The sequence below is a fragment of the Crinia signifera genome, chromosome 1, assembly GCF_055691185.1.
Source record: "Crinia signifera chromosome 1, ASM5569118v1, whole genome shotgun sequence".
Taxonomy (NCBI): Eukaryota; Metazoa; Chordata; class Amphibia; order Anura; family Myobatrachidae; genus Crinia; species Crinia signifera.
This window is the reverse complement of record NC_139217.1, coordinates 74,127,102-74,151,947: the sequence shown is the minus strand read 5'-3', so window position 1 is coordinate 74,151,947 and position 24,846 is coordinate 74,127,102. Positions and strand designations below refer to the sequence as shown.

Genomic DNA, 24,846 nt, shown 5'->3' with positions numbered 1-24,846 from the left:
GGGATTCAACCCCTGTTATAGTATGTTTCCCCCCTGAAATTTGTTTTCCTCTTCAGGTGGACTGTTATACTTATATGATATGTCTTATAATATATATCAAATGTTTGCTTAGTTAATTATGTCGTTTCTGGAGGGGTGGCCAATCTCTCCCCTAGCTCTATAATCAGAGTCTCCAGGCCACCACCCCCAACCTCTCCATATACTACTGCATGAAAATGTCTCTCTTTTCCCCTGCAGTAGTTGTGCGGGTCCTAGGTATTGGACCCTTTTGTTTTTTTTTTTCCTATCCCTGCTCCCCCCCCCTGTCAATATACCACTCCTCTCAAGCCCCTTCCCCCCCTCCCATGGACTGCACTATTCCCACCTACCTCCTCCCTCCCTGCGTCCTCCCTGTATAGATACAGAAGCTACCTCTCCGCATTACTTAACTCCATGCCATGCCTAAGTTGCTGTCCTTGAATGTCAAGGGGCTGAACTCCCCCCACAAGCGCAGAATGGCATTGTTGTATTTTCACAAACAGAAGGCCGATATTGTAGCCCTCCAGGAGACCCACTTTGCCTCCCTCCGACCTCCCACATTTAGGGATTCCAACTACCCGACTGCCTTCTATGCCAATGGACCCTTTAAACGTAATGGTGTAGCTATTTTGTTTAATAGAAATACCCCCTTTATTTGTAACTCCCAGACCGCCGATAAGAACGGTAGATATCTGATTCTAACCGGCTCTCTGGAGGATAGACCTATGACATTAGTATGTATCTATGCTCCCAATACGAATCAAGTGGCCTTCCTCCGTAAACTTTTCACCCTGTTAAAAAAAATCACAAAAGGCGCCTTAATAATACTGGGGGACTTCAATTTAACATTAGACCCTCGCCTGGATAAATCCCAACTCCCATCTACCCACCAATCCCACACAGAAAACCAATCGACAGCCTTCCGTAATCTGCTCTCTGAGTTCGATTTATATGATACATGGAGAGTAACATATCCCACAGGACGTGAATATACCTTCCACTCCCAAGTACACAACACCTACTCGAGAATCGACTATATCCTCTGCGACAAGTGGTCCCTTCAGCACTCCGTGGGAGTTGACATTCTCCCAATCACGTGGTCTGACCACGCCCCAGTAGTATGGCAATGGAACTTTCACCCCTCTAGAATCCCCCCCAGACCATGGCGCTTGTTCCCCCACTTACTTTCTAACCCAGCGGCCAAAAGCATCATCCAAAAATCTATGGATCTATACATGTCCAACAATAAAATATCAGACACCTCGGTAATTAACCACTGGTGCGCTTTTAAAGCGGTCACAAGAGGGGCTGCTATTCAGGCAGGGGCAACCCTGAAGAGAAATGCTGCCGCAACCCAAAAAGCCCTGGAAGATAAATTAGTAGAATTAGATGCCAAAAACAAAACTACCCCTTCTAACTCCCTGAAAATAGAGCTGGCTTCAGTTCGGAGTCAATTACAGAAGCTGCTCCTCACCCGTTCACAAGCGGCCTTAAATAGAATAAGACATAGGTTCTACCTAGCCAGCAACAGATCGGGAAGAATGCTGGCTCGGAAGCTACGCGCCCAGCATGCCAGAAACCGCATTAAACATATTACAGCCCTCAACAAAGAGAAAATACTAAACCCCAAAGACATAGCCAACCAGTTCGCAGACTACTATTCCAACCTTTACAACCTTTCCAAAGACCCCTCCACGCCGCAGCCCACCCCCGCCTCTATCCACAGTTTTCTAGAGAGCCTACACCTACCCACCCTCTCTCAGGACCAACTAGACGCTTTAAATGCCCCCTGGTCCCGTTTAGAGGTCCAATCAATTATAAAGACACTCCCGAGCAATAAAGCCCCAGGGCCGGATGGGTTCATTACAGAATTCTATAAAACATTCAGCGATTTGCTCTCCCCCTATCTTACTGATTTGTTCAATGAGCTATCCACGCTCGGACGCGCCCCCCCTGAACTCCTAGAAGCCAGAATTATTACTATCCCAAAACCCGGTAAGAACCCTGCCCTGTGCCAAAATTATCGCCCAATAGCCCTCCTGAACAGTGACATCAAGATCTTCGCCAAATTAATGGCATCCCGAATCAACCTCTACCTACCATTGCTGATACACCCGGACCAGACGGGGTTTGTCCCGGGACGCCAGGCCCCAGACAATACCCGGAGAGTCTTTAATCTAATAGACTCCCTGACAGCTAATCAGGATCTTCTCCTAGTCTCACTAGATGCCGAAAAGGCATTTGACCGCCTTAACTGGCGGTATATGCAGGAAGTCTTGTCTCGCTTCGGCTTCAAGGATCGTATATTATCATCAATTATGTCACTATATAGCTCCCCCTCGGCCCGGGTGTTCAGTAATGGCTTTCTTTCCTCCCCTTTCCGTATCACCAACGGCACAAGGCAGGGTTGCCCACTTTCACCCCTAATATTCGTCCTTTCTATTGAACCTTTGGCCACGGCCATCCGCAATAACCCCAATATCCCCGGCCTCCAGGTGGGCCCCAACAAGCATAAATTAAGCCTCTTCGCGGACGACGTGCTATTATTTGTGACAGACCCCATACACACGCTTCCACACGTCCACGAGACACTTACTGCATACAGCGCTGCATCCTACTATAAACTCAATACTTCCAAGACGGATGCATTGCCAATTAACCTTACAGACCAGCTCCCCCAATTGAAATCCTCCTACACCTATAACTGGCAAACCTCCTCCATAAAGTACCTAGGTATCCACATCCCGCCCAATATGTCATCAGTATTCGATGTTAACTTTACCCCCCTCCTTGCCTCCATTACTTCATTATCCAGATCCTGGTCGGCTTATGAAATCTCCTGGATGGGCAGGATGGCGGCATTTAAAATGTCTCTTCTGCCCAAACTAATGTATCTATTTCGCACTATCCCCTATGTTTTCCCTAAAAAGGCCCTTCAACAAGCGACCTCTATTTTGACAAAATATGTCTGGGCAGCCAAGCCCCACACGTTGGCCCGCTCCAAAATGACACTCCCGAGAGCGTATGGGGGGCTCGGCCTCCCAGACCTATCCCAATACCAACTAGCCTGCCTCCTTGCCCCCTCCAAACATTATTCTGAAAGTCCCACTCATAGGGCGTGGGTAGATATTGAACAACGCCACTCCCCTGATATCCCCCTCCGTGACCTCTTCAAGATCCCAAAACATATCAGGCCTCCTTTATCTTCCCTTCTCCCTACAACGTCGGCTACCTTGTTCGCATGGGACCAACTACTGTCCACCATGCGTGCCTCCACCTCTCTCATCAATACCCTCCCCATCACAACTGTGGCGAAACTAGTCCCCAACCTTAACCTTACCCTTTGGAAACAAAAGGGGATTACGGCCCTAGGAGATATAGTCGACGCCAACTCAATTCGACCGTTTCCCTACCTTCAGGAAGTATACTCCCTCCCCCACCATGAGTACCTCCACTACCTCCAGGTGGCACACTGGTGGAATTCACACTTTGCTAACTCTCCCACTACAGACCCCAGCCACCAGATGATCCTATCTCGCCCCTCCCAGACACTATCCAGTGGGGACATCTCTTTCTGGTATAACTCACTGATAACCCCTACAGAGTTCACCAAATCTCCGGCCCATAAAAAATGGGAATCTGATTTAGGCACTCAGCTATCTGGCCCTCAATGGCGGAAGATATTCCTATCTTCTTATACAATGTCTCGCTGCCTCAACCACACGGAGATGCATATCAAACTGATAAATCGCCTCTACCTAACCCCGGATCACCTACACACCTTCTGGCCATCGTGCTCTAATATGTGTTGGCGACAATGCGGAAATATAGGCTCCATCTACCACATTTTCTGGGCCTGCCATAAACTCAAGGCATACTGGAGTGAGGTTTTTGAACTCATTTCGGCAGTAATACAACTAACTCTCGTCCCTGACCCACTCCTAGCTCTATTTCATGTATATCCGCAGAAACTTCCGTGCGAGAAAACTTATGTCCTCGGACACATCCTTATAGCAGCTAGAGCAAACTTAGCGCAACACTGGAAGCAGCCCACGCCCCCCCCCTTTTATCCAGGTTATACTAAAAACAAACCACCATTTCCTCATGGAGACAGGCTTCCAGCCCCACTCCCCTAACCCTTCCTCGCCTCACTCCAAATGGGCCCCCTGGCACACTTATATGTCTGCAAGAGAGAGCACTAGACTTTCAGCCTCAACTCTGTCGGGACAACCCACCCTCTTCAGCCTGAATGAACCCCCTGACTCGGATTCGAGCCCCACCCCACCCCCTATCTAGGTTCAACGGAGGTTCCTGCACCCTAGACTAATTTTAACGCTATACCGATTTTGTATTTGTATGTTTATTTTCAGTTCGCTCTGCGTAGCGTTCCTATATGTATGCTATGGCTATGTATAACTCTTTGTATGTAAATTATTATTGTCCCACACTGTCCGTATTCTCCCCCAATTGCAGTCCCCCCCCCTCCCTCCCCACAGTTTCCCTCCCTTTTTTCTTTTCTGTATCCCATATATAAAATTTGTATCAATAAAAATCTATTGATGGAAAAAAAAAAAAATGTTTGCTGTGAAGTTTATTTAAATACCTAATTTTAAATAATCTTATAGTTTAAATTGAGCGCCATCAGTTCTTAACTCTGAGAGATTCTCAAAATATCTGTTAAAAATTTTAACAGCAACGAGTCAATTAATTGAAGCTTAATTCAATATTGCACCCAATAAAAGAACAGTCGCTGTAAGCGACGTTGGCATTTTTAGTGTATACTTTGAGGATCTCTCACAGCAACGTTGGCACTCAAAGGGTTTATCCCCATTCACACTATCGTTCATTGTATATGCACTATATCGTTTGATCAGCGGCACTGCCGATATAGTTAATGATGCTGGCGGTACCATGGGTCATCTAGTGTGTACTGGGCTTTAATTTCTATATCTGTTCTGTTACTGAGAAAAACATAATTTCATTCCTACTCATAATGTACAGGCAGTACGGATGGTGTAATGGTTAGCATTACTGCCTCGCAGCACTGAGGTCATGGGTTTGATCCCCACCATAGGAGTGCGCAGCACATTTTATTAGGGGGTGCACTGTCAAAGCAGTGTGTCTAGCACCACCTGTTGGGCATGTCTAACACCGCCAATCAGGCGTGCACTCACTACAATATAAAACATCTCTCAGCCACACCATAATTCTCCTGCCTATTTCAGTTTTAATCTTCAAATTACTCTGTGTAACAGTACATGCAAATAAAGTCAAAACCATACATGGATGATGAAGGCATGTAGTGCTATGACAATGGTGTAATACAATTAATAATGCAAAACACACATAATTGATTGATGGGTGCTTATTTTAATGGAAAACAGTTCTAAAAAGTGAAAGTCTTTGGTAAAAGGTATTGCTGGTATTGCTAGCAGCAATAAGGGTGGTGGGGGGACACAGTATTAGGGGGTGCCTGTGCACCCGTAACACTCAATGTGCGCACACCTATGATCCCCTCCATGGCTCTAACTGTGCGGAGTTTGTATATTCTCCCCGTGCTTGCATGGGTTTCCTCCGGGTACTCCGGTTTCCTCCCACAATCCAAAAATATACTGGTAGGCTAATTGGCTCCTAACAAATTAACCCTAGAATGTCTGTGTGTGCGTGTATATGTGTGGTAGGGAATATAGATTGTAAGCTCCACTGGGGCAGGGACTGATGTGAATGTTCAACTATACTCTGTAAAGCGCTGCGGAATATGTGTGCGCTATATAAGAAACTGTTAATAAATTAATAAATAATGTATAAGAAAGTCAAAGTAGAATAAAACAGGCGCTACTAAAACTCCTCTAAATCCAACCTCAGTGGAGAAGTGTCTGTCTAAAATGTCGACTACTAAATGCATCTGGTCACACAGTTGATCTTAATGTACGCTCTGACCGATGTTAGTTTGATGAATCTTGGGACCTGTGGTGTTGGCCGAGGTTAGGATGTCCCTGGACCAATTTGAAATTCTACATGCAAATGTGAAATTGGGGTAATATTTCATGGACCAATGTTGAAAAAAATAACTTGCCTCTACCTGAAGGATTCGTAGATTGCTTTTGGTGACTTGCAGTGTCCTAGGTAATAGAAGTTATCAGTACAAAGGGGAACAGTCTTGCCATTTTAACATTTTGAGTGTTATCAGCACTGGTGTAGGAGATGGCTCTTTTTGCTGTTTGTGTTAAACTGAGGTCCTAATGGAATCCAATCATAGTCAATATTGTCTTGAGTGGCAGTGGAGGGTAAGGCTTAATATGGTCTCCTCTAGACATAGAGGCTGATATAGACAAACACAAATTGGCTGCAAATGCTATTAATTGCAATTGTGTGCACAGAACAACTGTAGATATGTGTTTCTTTGCGAACGTCCACTGCATGCAGATTCTAATACTTGTTGCCTACATCCGCATGTACTCGCACCAGCACTATCTTTGATACATAGCGAAATGTATCCTAAACTCTGCATATCCCTCAAATTCCATTAGCACCTGGTTCCTTACAGTATATGACAGGCACACAGGTGCACGGGTTAAATTCCTGGTGGGTCCAACTGGCTGAGGGCTTCATAGGTTAATTTTGGTTCCAGACTGTGCACTTAACTCACATTGTTGCTCTACTATTACAGCATCAGTAACTTAGCAGAGCAAGATCATCAATGAACTGGGGTACCTGGTTTGTATCTATGGGAACAAAAGCAAGAATAGCCCTCTTGCTAAACAATGTGGGAGGTCCTGACCAGTGTTCCCTCTAAGCTGTGCACACAACTCGATGAGCGCACGCACAGACATTACAACAGCAGTGGTCCATTTTTGCAGTTGTGGACTCAATTAATGTGTGTTTCACCCATTAACTACATTGTGTGCTGTGTTTTGAATGTTTAAATGTTTATTATTATTTTGAAGTAAAGTTAACACAAATGCTGAACGTCATTTTCCAGTTATATATAAGTGACGCACAAAAATGTAAATTTCCTTCCAAAGTTGTACAGCCAAAATCTTTTGTCGCACACAGCCTTCGTAAAATTAGAGGGAACATTGGTCCTGACACAGCCCTGCCCCTCCTTTATATAATAACGACCTTATTCTCTGCAAGTTACTATGTGATGGCTGGCCAAGCACTCACTGGTAACTGGTAACACCCATTACTCTTGTGCCCCTACCATTGTTTCACCTGGGGGGGCCGAAGCTGTCCAATTCCACTCTTTCATTTGCAAGGGAAGAAAAGTTCCCGGTTTCAGGGCTTTTCACAATGCAAATAGACCCAAGATATGCTTCTCAAACAGGATGTATTTTTAGCTCTGCATTAACACACTATACAGTATTGCTGAATAGGTATGTAACATTAAATTAATTTTTGCTAAAGCCTAAAATCCATTCTCAGAGATTTTTATAAGTGTAACTGAATCTGTCCTAGTGTACTCAAAAATACAAAACACTAATGATAGCACAATTTATTGGCACACAAATTGGCAAAGCATAACATGAAATACATTTGCTCATAACACATTGACTTATACTGTGTGCATAAAATGGTCATATGAAAAGTAAACAGAAATTTAGACATATAAAGTTCCACATAAATACACTGCAATAATAATAAAAATGCCATAGAAGGATTTACAAAATATTTATACAAGAAATATACTATGAAATATAGCAACAAAGCCAACTGAGATACAATAAACACAAGTTCTGGATTGAATATATTTGTCACAAAATGAAAATGGTTGCAATGGCTTTTGAAATACCTTGATCAAAAGCGGTTTTAAAATGAACAGGTCCTACTTCATGGTAAATATTTCTATTTATCTCCAGTTGTTAATGTGCTGTTAAATAATATCGCGTATGACTCATCTATGTGAACTTTATATGACCAATAAACAGCAAAAGAAAAATACTGCATTTCTTAACCAAGAAAACAAACAAATAAAATATATAAAAAAGTTTCAAGAAGAGGAATCATACAAAGTTATAAATGAAGTGAATGTTCCATTTGTTAAAGCACAAATGACTTTTTAGTATTACAAAAAGTTTCACACTTACAAACTATTGTAAGTTAATACTGGCATAAGCACAATTTAAAATCAAATTAATAAAACACAACTGATTCATAATAAGTTTGCTGATCAGTAGAGATGAGTGAAACAATTGATTGTGGTTCAGAATTTATAAAGTTTTGGTGAGGTTTTGGTGTGTTTCAAACAAACACTTGAATGCATAAGAAGTTTGCTCTTAATGAATTATTTAACTTGTGGACTTGTTATTTAATTTTTAAATATATTTTTGAATGAAAGAAATCTATATAAAACAACAAAAGCAATGCAACAAACAAATTAAAATTTTCAATGATTTGTTGTGCCTTCATTGGAAAAAAAAATCTATTGCCTTAGTATCACAAATCCTTATGAGCCGAACCACAGTAGAGTCTTTCATCTCTACTCAAATTAAAAAATATTTTGAATTCTTTGCAGACTGTGATACTTTATATGTATGTAAATGAGGCTTTCAGTGTGAATTGCATTTTTCGACTGATGTTTATTTTATGTAATTAACTGTAACATCACATGGGCAATGTCTACAAAACTGTACAGATTTTAAGTTTGATCTTTAAAACACTAATTTCATTACTTCAATTTTTTAATTATTATTTGTTAAGACTTTTAAGCTAAAGTAAGCTGGAGAGAGGTCTTAAAATACACTATCTGTATACAGTAAATCATCTTTATGTAATTAACTATCTAGTTTTATAATTGGTAAAAATGCACTCCACTCTTAAATGAAATCAGAACATTTATATTTTCTTTTCTTTTTTTTCTTTTGTCGCTTAGACATAATATAATGATTTTTTTAGCATTAGCCTTTATTACAAAACTGAAATAATAAGCCAATCAGAATATTAGAAAATTTATTTTTTCTATTTATTTTTTATTGCGAAATGTTATTTTTTTGACAGGTAAGTTGCTCAATAAGAGGGAGATTTTTCTACAGCCCCAAATAGGGAGTCACACAAGGAGTGCATTATATTTACTTTATGGCTTTACAATAAAGTGTCACAAACAGCAAAGGATTCAATGAAGACTCTGAGTCATTGTGCAATTATTAATTAAAAATACTCAATCAAAAGCTTTTAGAAATAGGTATCTGTGTAGAAAGTTCTCATGTTGAAATAATTATACTCTGGTATAATTATACTCTCAAATAAAACAATGCAGTGATTTGTAACTCGCCATCCTATGCAATATCCAGTTCTGGGGTGGCTTAGTGACCTATTGGGAAGTTTGTTGCGTTGGGTTTTCTGGTTTGGTATCTTGATTAGCAGGCGGTTTGCTGTTCCAAGGACTATTGTTTCCCAGTGCAGGTGAGTTGTTGAAGTCTTCCTCATCATCCATACCATTAGCTGCATCATATTGTGTGTTTTCTAGTCTAGTGATAAGCCTTTCATCTTCATCTCCAAATTCGCCTCCCATCAAAGTTGGTTCTCCTACCACCATCACATCCTGTGAACAGCACAGACCATTATTATGTGGGTACCTTGAGGAAAGACAAAAAAACTATCGATGACTGAATGCTAGAGTGGATTTCTATAGCTAAGTATGTATGTATATATATATATATATATATATATATATATATATATATATGACATTATCTATATAAAAGAACATTTACAAATAAATATTCTGAATTTACATCATATGTCATTACGATAAAGTACCAACCAATCAGCTCATAAATGTCATTTTCAAGCACAGACTGTAACATGACAGGAGCCAACTGGTTGCTACTTTATCCCTCTCCACTTTATCTTTCTCTAACCTTAATTATATCATTCCTTCAGTTCCTTAAAGTTCTACCTTTAAAACATTTTTCTTTTAGATATTTATAATTACAGCACCCTTTTTAACTCTCTTGCTTATCTGCTATGGTGAAAGACTCTCAAAATGTAATATATACTGCAAAAGTAAACCCCACAGACAAGAAATAACTTAGTTTGCACCAAACTTGTCTACGCTCCTGGAAATGCCGACCAAAGTGGGTGGACCAGGCAGCTGATTATGTGAGCTCATTACTGTAGCCACCAAACCCTCCCCACTGTACAATGTCCTAAATCAGCATTTTACAGTAGGGGGAGCATAGTTGGGATTATGCAAACTAGCCACGCTCCCACTCAGAGTCTCTTGCGCCATTTGTGGGAGGTAATGGGGGTGGCTATGAAAATGTAGGTGTGTCACAACCTTTTTGGTGGTGTGTGTCTGAGCATGTGACTACGAATTCGAACCCTGTTCTAAAAGCTCAGGCGGCTTTCTGGAGATGGAGATACGATGGCATGACCAATGTGCGACTAGTTCTGCTTCTATGTATGCAGGAAGTGGATCAGATGTCTCTGTACACATACCTGTGGCACCTTCATTAGCATATATTCGTAGATTACCTGTAACTGCAACCATAACTGCTGCATGTCCATCACCTGTACTGTATCTCATAGTTTCAGATTTAAGCACATATTGTACTTTAGCCATTTTTTCCAGTGAATAGATAGCATTGAGTTTCCGGGTGGCGGGGGATGCAAACCCTGCCCGCCTCCGCTTTAAGGAGACGGGCAATATTAGGGGGGGGGGGGTTTCGGGGAGGTAGGGGTGATCATCGGGGACCAGCGGGGATGCGGCGTGGAGCTCCATTGGAAGGGAACGCGCAAGCCTTTCATGCGTGCGCGTCCCCTTACGGAGACTGGCGGTGGCTGGCGGTTGGCGATCTGATCCCCGATAGAAGAGATGCGCTCCATCTGTATGCTACAGAAGGAGCGCCTGTATCTTGTATTATTCCTGGCTCCAAAAAACAATTGAGTAAAACAAGCTTTATTAATTATTTTAGTCTGTCAAAGATAATTGTAGTAATCAATTTATGTTAAGTTTTGATGAAGACAATTTACACGCTGATTTGCCAATTTTCACAGCTAATTAAGTAATTAGCAAACAAAAATGTGAGACTTCCACAGACCCCTGTGTAAACCATCTGTTTATTTGCAGGAACTGTTGTTATCTGTGTTATTTAAGAAAAAAAAAAGTACCAATTTGTGCAAAGTCTGTCGACTGTAATCACTAATGCAACCCTTTGAGTGCCAAGTGAATTTGTCAAAATAGGTGTGAAAATTGCCATACATTTTTATTCATCATAATGACCGGTAATGTTTACCTCTTATTTGTATTTATATAACAAATTTGAGCAATGCTGGCACTTGAAGCGGATTTCTTGCACATCTTTCACAGAGATGTTGGAACTCACATTTTGCACATCTCTTACAGAGTTGCTGGCATTTTTAATGGATATTTTACAAACCTCTTACAGAGATATTGACACTCAAAGGGTTAATAGAAATTTCTTATTAAACCTGACAATGTTGTAAAATGCCTCTTCAGTTATTCTATTGTTCAGGGATAGATCAAATTATTTAAATTCCTAAGTGGTAGCACAGTGACGCAATGGTTATCAATGCCATATCGCAGCAGTGGGGTCATGGATTTTATTCATGGTCATATCTGTGTAGTGATTACATGTTCTCAGTCTGTGGTATCCCACAAAATCTCAAAACACCTTGATAGGACAATTAGCTTCTGATAAAAATGAAAGAGCGAGTGTGTGTGTGTGTGTGTGTGTGTGTGTGTGAGTGTGCGCATGTACATGGGGAAAGGACTGATGTGAATGAGTACATCATTTCTTAAATATACAGTATTAACTGTGTGCAACCAAGATGGCTGCCTCACGCTCTGTAATAATACATAGGGGGATATTTATTAAGAATACGAATAGAAAAAATCATATTTGTATTCTTAATATGAATGGATACGACTGCATACGGCTGTTTTAGCCGTATGCAAAATCTTATTCCAGATGGTAATTTACAAATACGACTTCTTTGTATTTACCGATGACGTATCCTTTTGTATTAGCGGCTGCTAATACGAATTTGCATAGCCAGCCTGCACGGATCAGTCAGATCCGTGCAAGCTATAGTGTAAACAAAAAGTGAAAAATCAATAAATAATTTTAAAAAACGGCGTGGGGTCCCCCCCACAGCCATAACCCCCTATAATTTCCAATTATAGTGCGGAATCTCCAAATTCTCTCTCTTTCTCTCTCTCTCTCTCTCTCTCTCTCTATATATATATATATATATGCAGCGTTACTGTCGGTAACTCTGGGCATTATGTAGTCATATGTAGGTGTACTCGGGGCATTGTGTGGAGCATAATGTGTGTCGTAATATCATATGGGCATTATTGTGTGCGGCATATTGTGTAAGGGGCATTACTATGTGTGGCATAATACATAATGGGAAGTACGGATGGTGTAATGGTTAGCATTACTGCCTCACAGCACTGAGGTCATGGGTTCAATTCCCACCATGGCCCTAACTGTGTAGAGTTTGTATATTCTCCCCGTACTTGCGTGGGTTTACGCCGGGTACTCCGTTTTCCTCCCACATCCCCAAAAATAGACTGGTAGGCTAATTGGCTCCCAACAAAATTAACCCTAGAATGTCTGTGTGTGCGTGTACATGTGGTAGGGAATATAGATTGTAAGCTCCACTGGGGCAGGGACTGATGTGAATGTTTAAATATTCTCTGTAAAGCGCTGCGGAATATGAGTGTGCTGTATAAGAAACTGTTAATAAATAAATTACTGTGTGTGGTATAATGTGTTATGGACATTACAATGTTATTAATAATTTTATATGGCCACAGCCCTTCCCCATGAAGCATCGCTCCTACATTTTGCCGAGCGCCTTTGGCATTTGGCATTTTTAGTGTGGTTCCCTTTCTGGCACAGGGTACCAAAATAGCTAGTTACGCCACTGGTTCTACTGTGCTACTGTGTGGTGTAATTTGGAATAAGATTACTATTGTGTGGCCATGCCCATTCCTTGTGAGATGACATGTCTTTCTTTTGGAGTGCACTGTCCCTCTGTAAAGTTTGGGAGGGCGCAAATTTATAGTTTGCAGGAGGGCGCTGAACACCCTAGAACCAGCCCTGGCTATAAGGTTTATCTCACAGCTAATTGTCAGCCCAGATTTATTCAACTACCTAGTTCCTCCATTTTCTCCTTGCAGCATCTGGGTAAATGCAGCCGCTGTCGTTAATGCGTGAGGAAACCCATGGAATCCAGCACTTTACATGGAGTCTACGAGTAAGCCTTCATTTCCTGTCTGGACACTAAACCTGGGACTTTCCCTGCAAAATGTCCCTTAAGGTGCCTATACACGGTGCGATCTACAGATGGAGCGCCTCTCATATATCCCCAGCCCTCATCAGATCCCCTCTGCTGGCAGAGAGATGCTCCATCTGACGGGGGCATGCGAGCGTCTCACACGCCTGGTTTTGGGAGATAATTCTTATTAGATGTGTGCAGATGTGTCCTCATACACTATTGGCACAGTTTCACCAAACAGCTAACAGCTTTTCTCTGTGTGCTATGTACAGAAACAGTTGCTAACGGAAAATAGCCATGCTCATCCATCCCGTGATGTGTATGCAACGCGGCATGGATGCGACGATTTGTGTATTGCTAGTTAATGAGACACACAATGTGTTTTGTACACAATAATACTATCTCTAAAGGACATAACCTGCTACAGAAAAAGAGAAGAACTATACAAAACTGGACATAACATATAGTATATATAGTGTTCCTTCTAGAACTAGGGCGGGCAGGGTGCCGCTGCACGGGGGCAGCGTAAGGGGGGCGGACCGGGCCTGCCGACGTCACTGTTTTGGGCGGTCCCGGGCTGCCAATATCACAAAAGGGGCATGCCCTTGCCGCGCCGTGACGAAAAGGGGCAGGCACGGCTGCAGGCGTCAAGAAAAGGGGCGGGCCCGGCCGCCGGCATCACTGAAGGGGGCGGACCCGGCCACCCGGAAGGCTCTACACTGCCGGGGAAGTGCCGGGCATCGCTATCTACAGCGGCGCCGGGCTTCCCTGGTCACACCAGAGGGGACAGAGGCAGGCTGTTTTGGCGGGGCGCTGCCAGAGGGGCAGGGCGCATTTTGCCCTTTAAAAATTGGGCAGGGTGCAGCGCCCCTCTAAAACAGCCTAGCCAGAACACTAGTATATATCTAGCGATACTAAATACAAACCAAAACACAATGTTCCCAATACAGAACAAGAACAAGAGAAAAGGAGGAGGGACAGCGGGAAATCTGGGTAGGAAACAGGATGATTGCACCAAAAGACAGACAAAAGGTAGGGATGATAAACACAACATAAAACCGGTCCATATTCCATGATAATTTGACTAATGTCTTCATTTTATAAAAACATACAGACATATATTCAACATTAGTAACAGGACATGCCTGCAATAATGGGAATTATCATGGAATAGGGACTGGTTTGGTATAACAGGCCCGTAACTTTGCCTGGGCCCATTACTTACCAAACCGTTCCGTATTCCACGATAATTCCTCCTGACTCGTGTCTTATCGCCTATGCATTTTTTTGTAGTGAGCTGCAAATAAAATAGGATTTGTTAAAGGAGAGAGTAAAACAGGCGTTATAAATAATACACACAGTAAGCGCAGTAAAAGACACACCATTTGAAAGCTTTACCATAGGGTTTATTTAGTGAAGTTATTAAAAACAAATTTGTCAAATTTTGTAAATATAGGCTGTCTGTACATTCTGTGACCAACAGCAGATAAACTTCCAATTTGTTGCACCATATTATTCTTATTGTCTTTCCAGTCTTGTTCTTAGCTATGGGTTAGACATGTCCTGCCCCCTAACTGTGGGTATCATTCTACTTGAGTAGTGGGAAATGGCAAGTGAGTGGAAGGGGCCTCTGAGGATCATAGAGTTGCATGCTGTGTAACCCAAACCCAGTGCTGTATCCTAAGGTGTGGATTTATGAAAGATAGGAGAAAGATAGAGAGAAGAGGGATGAAGTGCCAACAAATAAATCCCTAACTGTCATTTTTCAAAACAGCGTGTAACATGGCATTTTTTATGGCATCGCAAAAGCACAAAAGCTCTTCCAGGGTTGCATAGGGTTGGTGGTTCAGGACCAAATCAAAATGTTTATGTCCAAAGTGATAGAAAAAAACAGTGCTAGTGGTTGCCAATCATAAAAAGTGCACAATCAGAAGCATAACTCCACCATATAACTGAATCTCAGGATGACAGGAATGCATACTTTTATTTTTTTCTTCAAAATTTATAAATATAAAACTTTTGGCTTTGGGGGTGCTGTGAAAAAAAATGCTGAGTCTCTAAAGTTCTGTGGTTCAAGGAAGTTTGGAAGCCACTGCATTAGGGGGAGGGATAGAGAATCTGTGGGAGTGAGAGAGGTTGATGTTAGACTGTGGCAGGGGGCGGTTAGGGGTAGGGGGGGAGAATACTTATCGGGATGTGTCAAAATTCTGGCCATCAGGATACTACTGCTGATTTCCTGACTGTTGGGATTTTTTGCACAACTAACATGGTTAGCCTTACAATATCCATGCTGACTATAATTTAATTACACATGGTGTGGCCAAAGAAAACTCCTAGATTTAATAGGGTGTGAGTATCAAAAGTGAGATTTTGGGAGAGCTTTTCCATTTTTTTTAAAGCGGCAATCAATTACATGGCAAAATCAACCTGTTTTTTCACTGTAAACGATTGCCGCTTTAAAAAAAATGGAAAAAACTCTCCTCAAATCTCTCACTTTCTGATTCTCACACCCTATTACATTTGGCCCGTCACTCTTAAACTGCTTGAAATAACTAACATTATAAAAAAAAAACATACATATGATCAACAATATTTCGGTTAATTTGAAAGTAAACCTACTGTACAGTACAAAGTGTTGTGGCCTCAGGGCGGCAATAACATATTAAAGGTCATTTACGAATAGCAAAAGTAGAAAACTACAGTGCAAACATTATGTGCCTACAAATGGATCTGAGAACCAATATGCCGGCATCTAAGAGAGCACAGAGATCAGCTCTGGCCAATAGGAGAACGTGTTTGGATTATGGGTGTTCCTTGATAAAGGAGGATTAGGCACACCTTCTTTTGCAATCAAATTTCAGAAACAAGGCTTTGTTTTGCAGGATGGGATGATAAAATAAGATAAACGGATTGGTGACGGCACAATTAACTGGAACTCTTTACCTTTTTAACGGCTCCGTAGACATGGTTCCGCTGCTATACTGTACTTACGATTTGGAGCACTTTCCAACTTATTATACAGTTCTGTGGACAAGCACATTTCTAGGCTCACTTTACCACCGGAACAGGAACAGGAAAACGCAAAAAAGGGGGCCATAAAGCAGTGGTAGGTGTGACTTTGACATGATCTTTAAAGATCCCACCCTACGGTCCAAATGTAATAGGGAATGAGAATCAGGAAGTGAGAGATTGTGGGAGAGGTTTCCTATTTTTTTTAAAGCGGCAATCATTTACACTGAAAAACCAGGTTGATTTTGCCATGTAATTAATTGCTCACTTTATGATTCCCACACCCTATTACATTTGGTCCTACACCTTTTAAGGTAAATTTTTTAAGCCGTAAAACTAGCATCAGAATGTTTTTACAGTGGAGCAGAGTGGCCGAGCGCCTTGATATGAGCTGGGCAGACAAGCAGCCGCCCTTGCGCACTTACTGAAACACTGCAGGTGTGCATCTTTTGCGGTTCGTAAATGACCCTCATTGACACTTACAGGTACTTGACTTGACAAGTTAAGACTTGCAGCTGGTATCTTCTTCTTAGTGTAAGTGCTGTTTGTATTGTTTCCTGTACTGCTGGTTGAATTTTTCCTTTTCCGCCTTTTGGTGGTTGCCTGTCTTGTAGGTTCTGCTGTTGAGAAAGAATAAATATCTTACATGTGATTTTTTAAATTGATCTTTTTATAGTATTAAAGTTAAACACTTTATGATGAAGACACAATTTCTTTCACTACTACTACAGGACCTATATCTTAGAATAGATATACAATCAAAGTGATATAAGGAAATATTCACATGGTACATATTGACACTAATAGTCAGCTGAGCCTACATCATACCTGGTGGTGCGACCATCCGTTGCCATTTTTGAAACAGACAGGTTTTCAGGCAGTCCCGGGGACTTAGGTTATATGTTTTATGTCTTGACATTAATTCTTGCATTGGCTCCAGTATTACACACAACTAAAATAAAGCACAAATTTGATATAATTTAATCAATATGGAATATACATTTCTACCATACTTGCCTACCCTCCCGCATCCTGCATGAGGCTCCTATTTAAGTCCTAAATCTCCTGCTGCCCTGCATTGTAGAATCTCATGTATTCTTCAGATTCTGCCAGGGGGGGACACTATGGAGTTTATTTGCAAGGACAGTGATTTGCTGTAGCTACTCAGGAGTCTCATTAACCCTCCCTCCCACACACACACACACACACACACACACACACACCACCCCCTTGTGAGAACAGTTGACAGGCGAGAGAGACAGAAGCACATGATCACTCAGGGTCTTATCTGAGCTGATGTGAACTCATCCATAACGTGCTGCTGCTAGTGAGTGACTTAGGGTATGAATTTTTGTTAAACATCTTTCAGTAGTCAAACACATATGTTTAATTCGAGTATCTGATGCCCATACTGATTTGGATAATGCTATAATGGTATTGAAAACGACACATCCAATAAATATAGGCAGTGCCTACAAGTTGCAGACAGTCCACTGTTCACAATAAAATTACATTTAATACAACAAAAACATGCTCACACAAGGTCAAATTGCATTTGGAATTTATTGGATAAACATCACATTAATTACGTATAATGTGCTGAGTGAGAAGAAAAGAAAAACCACAGCAAATATACAGTATAGTTGCAAACAAGAAACCCCCAAATTGCAGACAGCAATGTCATTTGCGTGTTGACGTCAGATGCTGGTGCCGCCGAACAGGACTGTGGTCCCATTTCTGGCTGAACAGCGCTGTTTCATTGGGTAGTGTACATAAGGTAAGATGCTGCTTTTGTACACTTATCCTGATTAAAATGCCAAATAAACTGTATTGAAATGCTGTACACCTGGAGCAGACCTGTGTATTCTGTTGGAGTGCCGCACACTTGTTGAGAGAGAAAGGGCGGGATGTATTAATATACATCGCCGCCCGGCCACCGCAATGCCAGCGCATATGTACTAACATATGCGGCTGGCATTGCGGTGCGGTGGCGGAGGCCCCCCCGATACCTGTAATGTGGTGTGCGGGTTTTTTTTATCCTTTATCCTTTCTTTGCATTTTATAGATTTAGTGAATTATAAGTATTCCTGTTTGTAAATTCCTTTAGCCAATTAACACAATCTCCCGACCATAAGCAGTGTAATGAAAAGAGGAAAAGTCACAGCAAAAATATGCAAATTTTCTTCCAATGCATACGCAGCAGTTAATTTACATGGTCAGCAAATAAAAGCAGAGATAGTGAAGGGGGTAATCACACATTTGTTTTACATTTATTTTGTTTATTATGTTTATGTTTCTCTTTTTGGGAAAAGAGATGAATCTATGAAAGAACCACTAATCCGTTAATATGCTGAATACATTCATATCAATAAAAATGTGGCGATGTTGCCCATAGCAACCAATCAGATTCTGTCTAGAATTTTCTAGGATGCAGTAGAGTAATGATAGACATAATCTGATTGGTTGTTATGGGCAACATCACCTCTTTTCATTTTTAGAAGGGGGCATGGCTACGTCCCGGCTGGAGGGCGCTGGTGCGGGTGTGATCGGACACCAGCGCAAGGGAGAGAGGACAGGCTGCCACTGTAGCTGCCTCTCTCCCCAGCTCAGCACATGGCATCGATCAGCGTGTGCTGAGCTGGGGAGAGAGGCTGTGCTGCACAGGCAGCTTCTCCTCTCTCTCTCTCTCCCACTACCTGGCTCGGCAATGAGTAAGCGGGACCTGGGAGTCCAATGAGGAAGCGGGACCAGTGGCGTAACTACATAGATGTGGGCCCCATAGCAAAAGATTGTAAGGGCCCCTATTTATCACCTAATGCTGAAAAATGTATACAGCGCATCATACTTTCACAGGCAAAGTGGGCCCCTCTCAGCTCTGGGCCCCATAGCAGCTGCACCCCCTGCACCTATGGTAGTTACGCCTGGGGACCTTCCATCAGACCCAGGTCCAGATAAAAAGTAACCGCCTTCCTTCTAACGGCGTCATTGCCCACAACCCACAAGTTCTACCACTGGGTAGATGCACTATATATATATATCATCTATGGATTAACTACTTCTGTATCATTTCCAGCATTTCATGGATGACTGCATCTATATGTTCAACAAATAATAACAGCTGATTATTCAAAAATTCTAGGAATATCAATTCATATTTGCATGAAAACTGAGTGTAAAATGTATATTTGTACACTAACAATTATAATCCACTCTGGCTCACTCATAAACTAATAAATAAAATAACCTTTTGAAATCTAAGGATTAAAATTAGGGATGCCAATCCCGGGGCATTTTTTTCAATCCCAGTATCCTGCCAATCCCAATCCCAGGATTGGCCACCCTAATTCAAATGCCTCTAGATAAAGAAGATTTAAACTCAGAGGAAAATAAAACATAAAGCAGTTTTGGGAAAAAAAGTAAAATATGCCGCTATTGTCCCATTTCTACATGGTATAATTGTCACATACTTAATGCTTGTGCAGCATTGAGGTAGCACACTGTGATAATGGCTGCAGCCCGCTACCACGGTCTCTTTGGGGTTGTAAACTTTTCCCTTTGCTAACAATTGGTTCGATGACAATTCTTAATTAGCAAGAAATATTCTGTGTTCGTGGAAGTTTTAAATCAGGACTCAGCAGATTAGAGCAAAAATTTACTGTGAGAACAAAAACTATTCTACTCTAGAATTCTACACTCCTAGTTATGGGTACTGGTGAAATATACAGCCGTGGAGCCTTCTCTGCCAATGTCACATTACCAAAAATAGTAAATTTATATACAATTAATAAATTCCCCAAAAGGGTGTAAACATTGCTCCTTTTTAACCCTTTTCTTTTACAGGCTTCACTCCTTTTATATACAGTAGCTTTACATTGATTTTGTTATTGCATCTCACATATTTAGCGCTCTTTTCAATATTTTCATTATAACCTTTGCTGCTGGTGTATTACAAGCGTGATCCCACCCCCACAACAAAATGCCAAATTACCAGCAGAAAATACAGAACAAAAAAATATTGCAAAACAATCACAAAAACAAGCTATAGTAAAGGAATCCACATTGCAAATGCCTATGAGATAAAACATACTTTCTTTGGTGTTAACTCTAAATCCTCCTACAGATTTTACAGTCGGGTATAACTCAGTGTTGCCTACTTTTAAAGTTTCCGTCTCTGGGAAAAGATCGGAAAGGAGACAGTCAGCAGCCCTTCAGGGGGCGGGGCCTGATGTAGACATCATCAAACCCCACCCCTAGTAAGGCAATTCCCGCAATTCACATGTTTTCGAGGAGGAGGTGGGACTAAATTACACAATTTGCCTCTTTAGCAACCCACCCCCCCCCCCCAAAAAAAAGCTGTGAATCGCTGTAATTTACCGCTGTGGCCAGGGCTTATTTGGGGGTGCCGCTGGTATCCGGGAGGGTTGCCTGCCTTGCCGGGGGGCCGGGAGGGGGTCTCCATTTTCGGGAGCCTCCCGGACATTCCGGGAGGGTAGGCAACCCTGGTATAACTGAAGGTCTGGGGCAGTGACTATGAGTGATGGTAGGGTAGAAGGTCCTTAACGTCCTGGCGCAAAAAAACATTTCAGGGTTGATTTGTTGTATTAGTTACACTTTAATATTGGTCTCAGTCTAGGAAAGTTCCCGATTCTTGGGAAATATAATTAAAACTGATATGACAGAACTGAATGACCATAAAGCTGGGTACACATTAGATGACACCGCAAATGATGAAATGTCGTGAATGATTTCTTGAAATGTCTGTTCTTCCTGAGCAAACAACATAGTGCATACACATTAAACAATTCACCAAATGATATAGTTCAGTAGCCACATCCAGGAACATGCTGTCATTAACGTTATGCGGTAGTCAGGATTTTACTATTGTGCATAAGACAGAGGTGGTAGTTAATGACCCACAGTACATACCTCCAACATGACCCATTGCATTTGGTACACAATGCTCTCCTGGACTTCCCTGGTAATGTATGATTGCCATCACCTGTGGGGAGCTAGGTAATTGACGAGAAGGGTGTTTCAACTCAGGTGACGGCACTCATACATTACCAGGGAAGTCCAGGAACAGAGCATTGTGAACCAAATGCAATGGGTCATGTTGGAGGGTTGGACAGTAGCATGCGTCGATAATGATATAGTGTGTGTACCTACACACTTGACGATATGCATGAAAATATTGTTAACAAAATCATTATTGTGCATATCATCTAAAAATCTTGTCTAGCTTAACTATCACTAGAAATCAGTGTTCAGAAATGAACAGAATTGCTAATTGTGAGTGGGAGCGCAATGGAGACAAGGATAAGGCAATGTGAGAACAAGAGAGTGGAGGGCCCTGCATGTGCAACTTATAGTCCAAGGCTGGGGTAGCCAACTCCAGTCCTCGAGAGCTACTAACAGTTCACGTTTTCCAGCTCCCCTCACAGATACACAGGTGCACTCATTACTAACTAACACATTGTAAAAGATCCACAGGTGGAGCTAAATACTTCACTTGTGATTCTGTGAGGAGACATGGAAAACGTTAACTGTTGGTAGCTCTCGAGGACTGGAGTTAAACCCTGGTATAAGGTTTTCCATCTACCAGTGAGGATATCTGCATAATTACCTACTGTCCTGGAACATGTTTAAGACACAATTTGACACAACGATGAGCAGGATGGGGAGCTAATACTGGGAATTGTGGGTCCATATGGAGAGGGTGGGGCTAATATATCAGCGTAATGAAGTGACGAGATCCACTCTGGGCTTCTCTCAGAGCGGATAAACCAATAGTTGCCTTGTATGTATATATACCATATGGACTGGTTCTGAAAAGGATCAAGGGAAGCAAAATAACAAAAATGTCCACTACTAGAATAAATTTAAATTTAGACCAGACACCTTTAGGGAAATGTACTAAAATGGGAGTTCTATTTCAGATGTTGCTATGGGCAACCAACCAGATTATTTCTCTTATTTTCTATAAGGTGCGCTAAATAAATGGCAATGCGGTTAAGGTTAGGCTGCAGTTTGCTTGATGGTTCCATCTACAGTTAATTTGGTACCACCCATGTACGGACACTTCTAGAAATTTTTGCCTGGGCCACTCTTAGGGGGAGATTCTCTAAACTAAAAATGCGGTAAAAACCCCGTTATCGGGGTTTTTCTGCATTTTGGGCTTCTAACGCGACCCCCCCCGCGACCCCCCCCGCCACCCCACACACCGACCCCCGCCCTAACCGACCCCCCCCACCCTCACCTGTGTCCGGGCAGCACAGAACTGTGCTGCACGGACCTGTGAGATCCTCCTCCCTGCACTATGATCCTCTTCCGGGTGCAGGGAGGAGGAGGAGAGCCAGCCCCCCCTGCAGCAGCAGCATCCAGGCCGGGTAAGAGAGGGAGGGGGGAGCTGCCAGGACCCGCCGCTCATCGCCGGGTCACCGCAAAAGACAGCTCTTAACGCAAGAGCTGTCTTTTGTCATAATTATCGCATATGTTAGATCATATGCGATAATTATGTTTGCGGTAGCCGGCAATGGGTGGCGGTAAGGGGGCGCGGATGTTAGAGCATCCCCCCCCCCCTTAGTCCCCAATGCACACCCGCTAATGGGAAAAAAAAACACAAATTTGAGCAGATTATTAACTGCTAAACACATAATAATGTAGATCACTGATACTATTAAAGTGAGCATTCTAAGCACCTGATCAGTAAATTTGGGCCTGCAGAGGCTTATGATCCCATATTTAAAATATATTACCTATTTTGTTACTTAGATCTCACTTATTTCCAGTTTTACTATTTTCACATAAATACGTGTCAATAGAAAAGTTCTCCATTTTCAATAAGCTGTCTGTAAAAATATTTGAAAGCATTGGATACCTAAAGCCTAAATTATTTTCATGTAAAATGCTAATTTCTTATTTCGCCGCCTGTAACCACTAGATGGCAGGATTGAGACATCTGCAGTTTCTGAAGGCAACACACACTAATCCCCAATAAACTGCTCTGCTGTCAGAAATAATGCTGCTGTTTGAAATAGAAAAAAACATTGTCTTCAAGCACTGGAATTAATTATACCACATAGAAAAAAAAAAAAGAAAAAGGACAAAAACCCTGCTATGCAAAATGCTGCAAGACAACAACAGAGATTCACAAAGCTTTTCTGCAGAGCAAGAGGCATATTGCAGGGCAGAGTCTATGATCCAGAGTGTAAAATGTCCAGACCTAGTTCTTATTTTGCGTAAAAATATGCGAAGTTACTCTGGTTCCTTAGGTACGGAGAACATAACAGATCAGTATTCCCATTATCTGAATCGGGAAATTGTTTTATATAAAGGCCTTATTGCAGTGGTAGCCAACTCCAAGCTACCAATAGTGCAAGTTTTCCAGACAACCGAGCTGCTGCACAGGTGCACTCATTACTCACTGACACAGTTTAAAAGATCCACAGGTGGAGCTAATTACTTCACTTGCGATTCTGTGTGGAGATCTGGAAAACATTAACTGTTGGTAGCTCTTGAGGACTAGAGTTGGCTACCCCTGCTGTATTGATATTTATTTATTTACAGTTTCTTATATAGCGCAGCAGATTCCGTTGCGCATTACAATGGTAGATAGTGATAAAACAAACTGGGTAAAAACAGATAGGAGGTAGGAGAGCCCTTCTGCAAGCTTACAATCTATAGGGATATAGGAGGGAAACACAAGGACAGGCACCAGTAATAGCATAGCAGTCCCACCAAGCTGCAAGTCCAGAAGGGAAGCTATATAATACATAAGTGCCTCAGAGGGTTATGCAGTAGCGCACGCAGGGGGGGTTTCTGAGTACCCAGAAACCCCCCCAGGAGTCTAAGGGCCCTAGTCTGAAAGCTGAGGGTCCCCTCTTTCCACGGGTACAAGAATTTTAAAAATCGGCTCATGGGAACCGGAGATATCTGACTTCAAAGCAGTGGTCCCCATCCAAGCCTGTTAATTGCTCTTCCCAGAGAGATATTTCAGGTTCTTTCTGACTTAGAGTTTTTCTGAGGGTATATTCCAAAAGCTGGGACTCTTTCCCTTTGAGGGACACTAGAAGCTTGTCTCTACTGTGCCCAGAACCAGAGATATCAGCCTTCCAGCAGCTGGTTACTGCTCCAGCTCCACACACCTGTTATGTAGTTTTATATACTCGTTGGCAGATTGCTCTGCCTCCTGAACTCTGATCCCCTAGTCCCCAATACCATTTGGTAGGTGGGATTCTCTAGTTTTTAATTCCATTAAAATCTTAGAAATCTATTTCTGGGAACTGGAGATATCTGTAGTCAAGCAAGCTGTCCTCCCACCAGAAAATTATGAATAACAAGCCCACTCCACTATACACTCCTCCTCTGCATATTAAACATCCTTTACCACCCTGGAAGTTATGTATCAGGGCCCCTTCATTCAGCCCAATGCCCCCTTCTCCCACCATATGTCCAGTAAAGGGGTAATTAGTGGAAATTACTGATCCAGGCCCTACATGCTGAGCGGTTGATATAATACCCCCTACCACCCGTGGGACATCAAAGCTTCCCCCACCCCTACCGCTGGAG

At 42.1% G+C, this 24,846-nt stretch overlaps 1 protein-coding gene across 5 annotated transcripts in view; it reads right to left on the bottom strand.

Annotated features, from left to right (window-relative positions):
• Nucleotides 1–7,498: 7,498 nt before the first annotated feature.
• The window catches only part of LDB2 (LIM domain binding 2), a 332,563-nt gene continuing 315,215 nt past the window's right edge, over nucleotides 7,499–24,846 (bottom strand). Inside the window, exons 6-9 of one of the 5 annotated variants that reach the window (XM_083163430.1) lie at nucleotides 17,107–17,230; nucleotides 16,762–16,895; nucleotides 14,495–14,566; nucleotides 7,499–9,559 (exon numbers count right to left, since the gene is read on the bottom strand). In XM_083163430.1, the coding sequence (XP_083019556.1) occupies nucleotides 9,329–9,559; nucleotides 14,495–14,566; nucleotides 16,762–16,895; nucleotides 17,107–17,230 (561 nt within the window). In that variant the 3' untranslated portion in view covers nucleotides 7,499–9,328. Of the gene's footprint in view, nucleotides 9,594–14,494; nucleotides 14,567–16,761; nucleotides 16,899–17,106; nucleotides 17,231–24,846 lie in introns of all 5 variants that reach the window. The other 4 variants (XM_083163349.1, XM_083163585.1, XM_083163509.1 and 1 more) reach the window with 4 other exon arrangements.